At 43.0% G+C, this 9,811-nt stretch overlaps 1 protein-coding gene across 1 annotated transcript; it reads left to right on the top strand.

Annotated features, from left to right (window-relative positions):
- Nucleotides 1-2,924: 2,924 nt before the first annotated feature.
- Tmem92 (transmembrane protein 92) lies at nt 2,925-3,470 on the top strand. Its single transcript, XM_052732225.1, is given in 1 exon segment — nt 2,925-3,470. A coding segment is annotated over 1 exon segment (546 nt).
- Nucleotides 3,471-9,811: the final 6,341 nt, after the last annotated feature.

Genomic DNA, 9,811 nt, shown 5'->3' with positions numbered 1-9,811 from the left:
CCTAGTTATGACTCCCACTGAGAGTTCCATCTTCCAGGAGAAGAGATCAATACCCAATCTCTGATGTGGCACCATTCCAAGGGGTGAACGACCAGCTTCCTGGCAATGAGTTTATTGTTTGCATTGTGGAATTGCAGTGTTTTATTCTTACTAGAATGGATACTTACTCTAGACAGGGAATTGCCTTCCTTGCTCACAATGTCTCTGAGAAAACTAATACCTGTATTGTTATAGACTTTGCCACCGACATTATAATATTCTACTTGATATTCCTTCTGATGTCAAAGCTGAAGAAGTATGGCAATGAACCTATGGACAAGGAATTCACTGGACTTGTCATGCTTCTTAGCATCCTGAAACAAGTGGGATCACAAAATGATGGAATGGCCTTTTGGAGACAGAGTTACAGCTGCAGTACCTAGGTGGTGATACATTGTAGGGCTGGGATGAATAGTCATAGTTGTCCTGAATTAGCTCTCAATATACAGTATTGCTTCTCTGATAGCCAGTACTCATGGGCCCAAGAATCAAGGGTTGGAAATGATAGTGGTACAGTTATCCCAGTTGACCCACTACCAAAATGTTTTACTTCCTGTTCCTGTAACTTTCTTGGCCCAGAGAACTCAATTCTTGAAGGCATAATCCCTCGGTTAGGAAGAACAGTGATGATCTCACTTTTAAGACCTTCACATACCTTGGGCTCCTGATGCTTCTGAGTCAACAGTCATTATCTCAGCTGGGGTGATTGCTTCTGATTATCAAGGGAAAACTGGAGTTACAGTGGAGGTAATGATGAGGGCATCTGGTGCACAAGGTATCCTTTGCCTCTTTCTGTCACTCTGCTTTGTGACCAAGGCCTATGGAAATATACAACAACCCAATCCAGTTCCAACAGAGTACTGTTCAGATTTCTCATGAATGAAGGTTTGCATTATGATAGGAGGTAAAAAAGGAGTTATCATCAGCCCAGCTCCTTGCTGACAACAGAGAAAATATAGAATGGGCATTGAAATAAAGTATCTATAATACCAGCCACAGCCACATGCTGAGTTAAAGAAATGAGGACCACTGGCTGTGATGAATATTTTCTCCCTGATTTTGTTAAGGTTTGTGTATTCATGTAGATATTACATTTTCTGTAGAATTAATTTTTCTCATTGTTCTGACAAAGTAGCTGAAAAAAATCATCTTAAGGGAGGAAAGGTTTGGTGTGGTTTTGGTCCATCTTGGCAGGGAAAGCATGACAGTGGGAGCATGAGGTGACAGGTCACTTTGCTTGTGTTGGTAGGGAGAAGAGAGAGATGAGAGCTGGCACTCAGTTTCCTCTCTCTTTACTCCTTTGGGGACCTTGGTCCATGAAACAGTGCTGCCTACATTCAGGGTGGGTTATTCTTTGTCTTCTATACGTTTCCGTGAACAACCACAGAGATGTGTTTCCATAGTGATTCCACACTTAATCAAGTTAGTGATGAAGTTTAACTGTTACCAATAGTATCTTTGTTTTCTTTCCTTGTTTTAAAAGTTTCATTGATTCTTGGTGAATTTCACGTCATGCACCCCAACTCCACTCATCTCCCTGTCCCTCCATATCTGCCCTCCACTCTTGCACTCTCTTGCTCAAAGAAAACAAAACAAAAACAGAATCTCAAGGTATGATGTGTCATATAGTGTACTCTTTTGCCCAAAAAGCTTTACTTGCAAATGTTCATTGCAGTGAGTCGTTGGTCTAGTTTGAGGCCTCTGGCTTCTGCTACACTATCAATACTGGATCTTCACTGGAACTCCTCTTTGATATCCTGTTATTGTCCTGTGTCATGGAGATCCTGCAGCTTTGGTTCTGCAGGACTAGCCCCTTCAAGTACTCCCGCAGTTCATAGATGGGGTAGATATTAGTGTAGGCTTTTCTGTGTCCTGTGGCCACTCATTCCCAAGTAAACACACAGAGGCTTATATTAATTACAAACTGTATGGTCTATGGCTCAGGCTTCTTGCTAGCTAGCTCTTACAACTTAATTCAACCCATTCCTATTAACCTATGTTTTGCCATGTGGCTTTGTGGCATTACCTGTTCTCTCACATCTTGCTTCTCCTGGTGGTGGCTTGCATCATCTCCTCTGACTCTTTCTTTCTTTTCTCTCTCTCTCTCTGTCTCTTGGATTTCCCACTTGGCTCCATCTTGCCCTGCCATAGACCAATGCAGCTTTATTTATTAACTAATGGGAGCAACACATATTCACAGCACACAGAAAGACATCCCACACCATTTCCCCTTTTCTGTCTAATCAAAAAGGAAGGTTTTCATTTTAACATAGTAAAATTACATATAACAAAACAGTTATCAAGCAAGAATTATAGTTACAATATCTAGTCTATTTGTATTTGGCAAAATAAAAGAAAATACTCTATCATCTATTTTTGTGAGTCTAAAGTTTTATATCTAACTTACCTTTTATCATGACTAAGGAAAACTGTAACTATAACTATCTAGTCTTCAACTCTATCAAAGACCCAAGAAGGATATAATATTACCTAAGTAAACAGGAAATGAATTGTAAGCAACTTCCAAAATTCTAGGAATGACAGAGACATCTGGCTGCCTAGACAGTCACCCAAATTTCTTCTGCAACTTTGGGGCATCCATCTTCAGTCTACAGGCCTACAGTCTCTGATAGACTTTTTTGCGAAGCAAGAAATTTGAAATATTGTCTCACCTATTAGCAAAGTTCATCATCAGTCACTTTCCTCTGTGTCCTCCAGAATGTCTGGTAATGTATGGTACATCTATTCCCTGAGCTTAGGCTAGAAGCCTTAGTCTGACTCCACCCCCATTCCAAGGCTGGGCCCTATAGGCGGAGGGAAGTTGGAAAGGTCGTGCCCTGTCACTCCTTTCTTACACACGGAAGTTCAGTGACCCCCTTGCCAGGATGCCAGATGCCTGGGTCTCAGGCTTTGTGCTCACCTTGCTCTTCAGCCTGCTCTCCAGTTTCCAATGAGTAAGTGCCAATGAAGTTATATTCAAATGTGACTCCATAAACTGTACCAATGGATTCAGATGCTGTGACAGTGGATGCTACCTAAAGAAAAATAAATGGGATCCTTCAAATGACCCCTCTAGGATCTTGTTTATCCTCTTCATGGTCATGATACCTCTCTTTTACATCTGTGGCTTAGTGAGGCTCTTCTGTTGAAAGTGCAGAGAACCAGAGCAGAATCTCAGAATGAATCATCAGATACCTCCAGAACCACCTTTCATTGCCCCCCTAGACACAATCTGGGTCACCACCTTGGATCCCCCACCACCCTATAGTCAGATTATTCTGAAGCCAACTCCCACAGAACCACCTCCTCCCTACAGCCTCAGGCCTCAGGACCCTGCTGACCAAATGAGAGGCACTGACAACCCAACCTTTGAGTTACCTCATCCACAAACTTCTTGGATCAAGAGTAGGACATTGGAGACTCTGGAATGACTCCACCCATCCCATCATGTCCCTGATCCTTTGATTTAATTTAGTTTTTTTCTACCCCTGTTCCTCCCCAACTGCCCTTTGTCATGAGAGCTGAGCTGGATCCATAGTTTCTGTCATAACTCCCAAGCTAAAGACTGTTGGGGGTGTCTGCAGTGGGATGCAGAGAGATCATTTTTGGTGGAATGCAGATCTTGACTGGACAGCTTGCTCTGCCATCCTACAGAAACACTTCTGTGCCTGGAGGAGACTGAAGATTGAACTGCATGGACTCTGAGCCACCTTTCAACAATACCTGCATAGACAAGACCTCACTGTACCTCCACAGCCACGCACAAAACACACGTACTTGCTAAAGTCTCACTAACTGGTCTCTGTCTCTGGTTGGGAAGTGGTGATGGAGATGAGTTCAGAGGCTAAGTTCCAGCCAACTCCTTCCAATGGTGACTGAGTGTGTTGACCACCTGCCTGAGAGGATTGTGCATCCAAGATGTGAATGAATGCTTTGACCTTAGTTCCCCGGGGCCTGTGGGTACTAAAGAAATGGACCAGAGAGCTCCCTGGATCCTATTTTCATCTCTGATTTCTGGGAGAACAGGACTTGATAAGCATGGGACTCTTAGGAAGACACAGGCCAGAAAACAGGATTCTAGAAGGTAGGGTGGGGAGAAACCATGGAGAGGCAGGTATGGTTAGATATCTGTGGAGTGAGGCCTATGGAATGCTTCCTTCCAGATTCCTCTCAGGAATCTCCTGAAGGAAGAGGGGTGGCAGCCCCCACTCTGCTCTTCCTGCTGAGCCTGGGTCTCACATACTACAGCTTATCCCCACCTACATTGAACCCCTAAAGGGAAGAAAATTCGGTCCTGAGGCTGAGGAGCTGAACAGAGCTGCAGTGCCTGTGGCACAGCTTGGAGCTCCAACTCGCCCTCAGGTGGGGCAGTGAAGACAGGTAGATCCTGGTGCCAATGCTTTGGGGCTCAGCAGGGGTAGGTGCCTCCACCTCATCCTTGTCTTTGCTGTGTGTGCTGCAGTGGACTCAAGGCCAGTCTTCCTCAGACACTAGAGAAGTCCCACAGCTGGAGTTTGACCTGCAGGAGGAGGTCACCTGCCCTTCCCAGGCTGAGGAGTTCGTGGAGTAAGTGGTGGTACCTGGGGCTGGTTCTGCTTCTCTGTCTGATCTTTCAGCTTTCACTCTGATATCTGGCTCCAGGTTTTTATTATAAGACCATTTAGGATTCATGCAACATGTTAGGGTGGGCCAACTCAAAGTCCTGGATCTGGGCCTGGGTGCTAGGTGAGTTGGTCAACCTCCCTGCACTCTTGCTCCCACACCACCAGGGCCAGTTCTTCCATTTTGCCCAGGTGAGGGGTGAAGTCAGTTCCCCTGCCTGTGGCAGCTGGCAAGGGGCAGGACTGGCTTTCCTGGGCTCAGGACATCAGAGACAGCTCTCCCTCACCCTCTCTACCAGGGCCAGCTTTCCAGCTCTACCCCAGCAAGAAGTGGAGCCAGCTCTCCTGCTATCATGCCCTTGGGGCTGGCTCTCCCATCTTTCCTTTCTTATATTCTTATCATATAACATAAAACATACTGCGTCTCTATCAATATTTAAGTATTTTTAAAATTTATAGCGTATTATGTAAGAATAAAAAATATGCACAGACTTTACCTCTTCTCTTGGGGAGGAATCAGTGTGTCTTTGGTTGAGGGTGGTGGTATCCTGTTAGGTACAATTATCATATTATTATGTATTTATTTGCATATTAAGTATGATTTAAGAAATGAATAAAAGTACCAAATTGGCATGGTAGACTTGTGATATTTAAATTCGTGTCAACTGATTGGACTAAGGAGCATGGATAAAGCTGGCAGCACATGACTTCTGTTTCTTCACCGGGCTGGGGAGGGAACCCAGGGCATTGGGAAGGGCTCTACTCTAGCCACACCTCTAGTCTTAAAACATTACTTCTGAATGTATGTGTGTGTGAGAGAGGGACTGTTTTTTTCTTTACACACTGAGTAAAGCCTGTTCTCACTGAGGATGAGCATCATTCAATTTGCTAAGGACCTGAAAGAACAAAAACGTGCAAGCACGTTCTTTCAGAGCTACATCCCTCTTTTGGAGATGAATGAAGTCAAACACTCATTTTTTTCCTGCTCTTGGATACTGGCCTTTTCCTTCTTGGGCTTCAGGATCTGGGGGCTTAATTCATTAGCTCCATTGGCTCTCAGGTCTTTGGATATGGACTGAATCCCCTCACTACCTTTCTTGGGTCTTCAGCTTTCAGACTAAAGATTGAAAGACACTTTTGCTCCCATATTTTCACAAGCCAACGCCTATACTAATGGAAACTTTCACTATCCTATCACTAAGGCAGTGTGTGAACACACAGACTCCTGGGGAAGGATCCCATTCATGGCAACTCAGTCAACACTGTTGCTAGCCCCCTTATCTCTCAGCTGTACAGGTAGGTATTGGTACCACTGTTCACAACACAGCTCTTCTAGCCAGGAGTGGTGGCACATACCTGAAGTCTCACTGCTCAAAAGGCTGTGGAGGAAGAATTGCTTAAACTGAGGAGCTTAAAGTCAGTCTTAGCACCATAGTGAGAGTCCCATCTCCAGAGGGGCGGGGTGGAGGGGGAGGAAGGAAAGATCAGGAGATGTAGGTCAGTTGTAGAGTAGGCCAATCTTGCGTTGTCATGTGTGAGCCCTGGGCGCCATCCTAGCACTACATACACACTGTGCATATGTAAAAGGACAAACTGGCCTGGGAGAGTTGGAGGAAACAGACAAAGATGACAGAGAGATCTGCATCGAATCCTCTGAGATACGACCATCAGTTGTTCCTTGTAAATTAAAAGGGTTTGTCAGATTTGGAGAGCTGGGGCTGTAGGTTGCCTGAGTGACAACCTCTAGAGCCAGAAACAGGGTTAGAGTAACCACAGTCAAGCCATCAACACAACATTTAAACAATAAACACACGTAGAACAAGAACCCCTGGGTTACATGCAAATTTTCAACTCAATGTCTGATAGAGATGCCTGCTGGAATCCTATTGATTTTTAAAATGGGTTTGGTAGTGTTTATCAAAGCTATTTTAGTTCATGGAGTCTACCACTCAGCTTTCCATGGCATCATGTCAGGAGGGGGAGTAAATGAGTGTTCATGTATAAACTGGCCAGCATCCTGACTCTAAATGGAACCAGGGTGGTTGAAACTGACAAACTCAAGTGATTGACAAGACATGAACAGAGCAATTATTTTCAGTATCTCTACTTTGCAATTACCTTAAAATGTGAAAATGGGTAATTAGTTACTACTTCTTTAGTCAATATATATCTATACCCTCAGCGGTTAAGCAGGGCCAAGCCTGGCGGTATTATTCTGAAGGTTTTCCAATGTTTCAGTTAACCTTTGGAATGCCAATGAGCAGCCCAGATTAAATAGAAAGTGTTTTTTATAGATTTCCAGAGATCTTGCACTGTGTGTTGTGTTTTTATTTTTCAATTTAAATGAATCTTTTTATCCTCCCTGATATCTGAAATCTGTGAATTGGATGGCTATATGAATTCCACTGGCAAGTTATCTGATAGGTATTTGTTTGTGTCTATATGCATTTGATACATAGATAACCTTTTATTTGTCTCTTTAACCTAACTTACCTCCAGTCCTACCCAGGAGAAGGTTGTAACCGCGAAGATCCATGGATGGCTCTGTGCGGAGAGGATGCTATGGATACTGGAAGCCACAGTAACACTTTTTACAGCTTTGTTTGTACTCAGGAAAGAATGGCATATGTAAATCTAATTTCCTTCTCAGGTACTGCTAACTGTGATTTGCACATTGTGTGTGTGTGTGTGTGTGTGTGTGTGTGTGTGTGTGTGTGTGTGTTGAATGCACAAGCATGTGTATGTGTAATACACATGTGCCTGTGAGTTCATCTGCCTGTGTGCATGGAGGCCAGTGGATGGCTTTGGGTATCTTTCTCTGTTAGTCTCTTCCTTATGTCTTTGAAGAAGTGTTTCTCCCTGAACTTGGAGCTTGTGGGTTTTTTTTTTTGGCTAGGCTGCAAGTCAGCAATACAAAGCCATCCTCCTGCCTCTGTCCCCTCAGAGGACTGGGGTTATGGCTGTGCACAAAGACCACTCCTGGCTTGTTACGTGGATACTGGGATCTGAACTCAGGACCTCATTACTGTGTAGCAAGTGGTCTTAACCAGTGAGCCATCTCTCCAGGCTTGATTTGCAGATTTTTAACTGAGCACTAAGGGAAAAAAATGCAAGTTTTATCTTTAGAATATAGGCTGTATCAAAGGTAATTTTGTAAAGCATTGACTATCACTTAGGAATTATGAATTAAATATCAGTCAAGATGTGAAGGCATCTTCTTTAACGCTCCTTCCTCACCAGTTTATTAATGGAGACTCAATGCATTGTGTAACACATATTAGCAATAGTTAGCATGGACTAACAAAGACTGACGGAAACATAGCATGCTGTGTAATTAAGTCCTTATGCAGAAATGGTACAGTTCATTTAGAAGAAAGTGCACTACAACATTAATTACCAAGTTCTAAGTACCAATTTTTAGTATGTGTGCTTCCTGTAAGTGCAAGACCCCAATTCCCTAGTTGCTTAATGTGGCACTAATAATTTAAAACTTGAACTGCTTTCATATCATTTTACCTTATAGAAAATAATCCCTTGAAGACAATTTACTTCACATATGCTGATTTCAAACATTTTTAAAAATTTTTCTTTTTTCTGTTTCTATTTCAGGTTCTTTTCTTTTTTGCCTGTCCCTCCTATCCCATTCCTTGTGCCTCTTCCTCTTATTTGGATTCCATAACTAAATAAACTCTCAACTAGAAAAGTCAATTCATATTTCTCAGGTATACTTAAGTCTTCAGTAAGGAAAGTGGGCTTGCGGATGTAGCTCAGTTGGTAGAGTGTTGGCCTGAGCACTCGGATACAGAAAAAGGGCGTGATGGCACATCTGTAATCCCAGGTTTTAGAAGCAGGAGGATCAGAATTCAAGGATATCTTTGACACTAGATAGTAAGTTTGAGGTTAGCCTGGGCTACACGAGGCTCTGTCTTGGAGAAAAGTTCAAAGTGGATGGGGACAGATTCACCAAAGATTGAATAACCAGGTACTTGTCTCTTCCGGGCTTCCAGTCTTATGGAAACTCCAGTGCTGTGACTTGGGTTGACATGTTCCCCCAAAGTCCTTATGCTCAAGGCTTGGGGACAGTTGAGAATTCTCATAATGTTAAGTCTCCTTTCAGAGATATTCAGAAGAAAATATTTCAGCATTTTATCAGAGATGTTATATATTTCTCAAAAATGATTGTAAATTATGACTCAAATATCCAGTCTTTTAAATAAACAAAGTATAAAAATTTTGGTATTTCAAAACACCTCTTCATATTATTCTATTATTTATTGTATTATTACGACATTTTCATACACACACATACCCACATATCATATTTTGCTCCTCTGCCACCCTTCCTCCTCCCTCTTCCTACTTTCTTTGCAACCCGCCCACCAAGTTCTCTTTTTGCTTTTGTATGAATGCATGTGTCCTCTGTTTTGTGCTTTTGGAATCTCGAGCATGGCACATGGAGGGGAGGTTTTTCTCTGATCACTTCTGGCTGAGGTCTAGCCCCTTGACCTTGGTACTCCATGGACAAGTTTTCTCTCTGTTCACATCTGGCTGAGGTCTAGCCCCTTGGCCTTGATATACCATGGACACATTTTCCCTCTGTTCACATCTGGATGAGCTCTAGCCCCTTGACCTTGGTACACCATGGACAAGTTTTCCCTCTGATCATCTCTGGCTGAGGTCTAGCCCCTTGGCTCGGGCACACTGTGGAGAGGTTTATGCTTGATTATGTCTGGCTGAGGTCCTGTGCCTTGACCATGGTATACCATGGACAGGCTTTTCTCTGATCATGTCTAGCCAAGATTCTATCACCTGTGCTTGGATGACCTTTTCTTCCCTTGGATGTGGGAAATTCTCCACTGTTATTTCATTCAGTATGTTTTCTATGCTTTTGTTCTTATTTTGGCTCCCCCCTTGGCCCTCTGGAGTCGTAGATTTGGTCTTTTGATCCTCTCTTAGAGTTCTCAGAACTTGTGGTCATGCTAGTTCATTCCTCTTCTTTACTGATGAGTGCAGTACTTCATTGTCTTCCATCCCTGCTCTGACTTCATCTGCTTAGGCTGGTTCACCCGAAAAACTTTCTGCTGTTTTTAAAAACTTGATTCACTGAAGTTTTTTTTATTTCCAATATTTTTCTTTTTCTTTTTTTTCAAATTCTCGTATCATTGCTTATT

Source organism: Peromyscus californicus, unplaced genomic scaffold (assembly GCF_007827085.1).
Source record: "Peromyscus californicus insignis strain IS unplaced genomic scaffold, ASM782708v3 Scaffold_9__1_contigs__length_137607984, whole genome shotgun sequence".
Taxonomy (NCBI): domain Eukaryota; kingdom Metazoa; phylum Chordata; class Mammalia; order Rodentia; family Cricetidae; genus Peromyscus; species Peromyscus californicus.
This window is presented reverse-complemented; position numbering and strand designations above follow the sequence as displayed.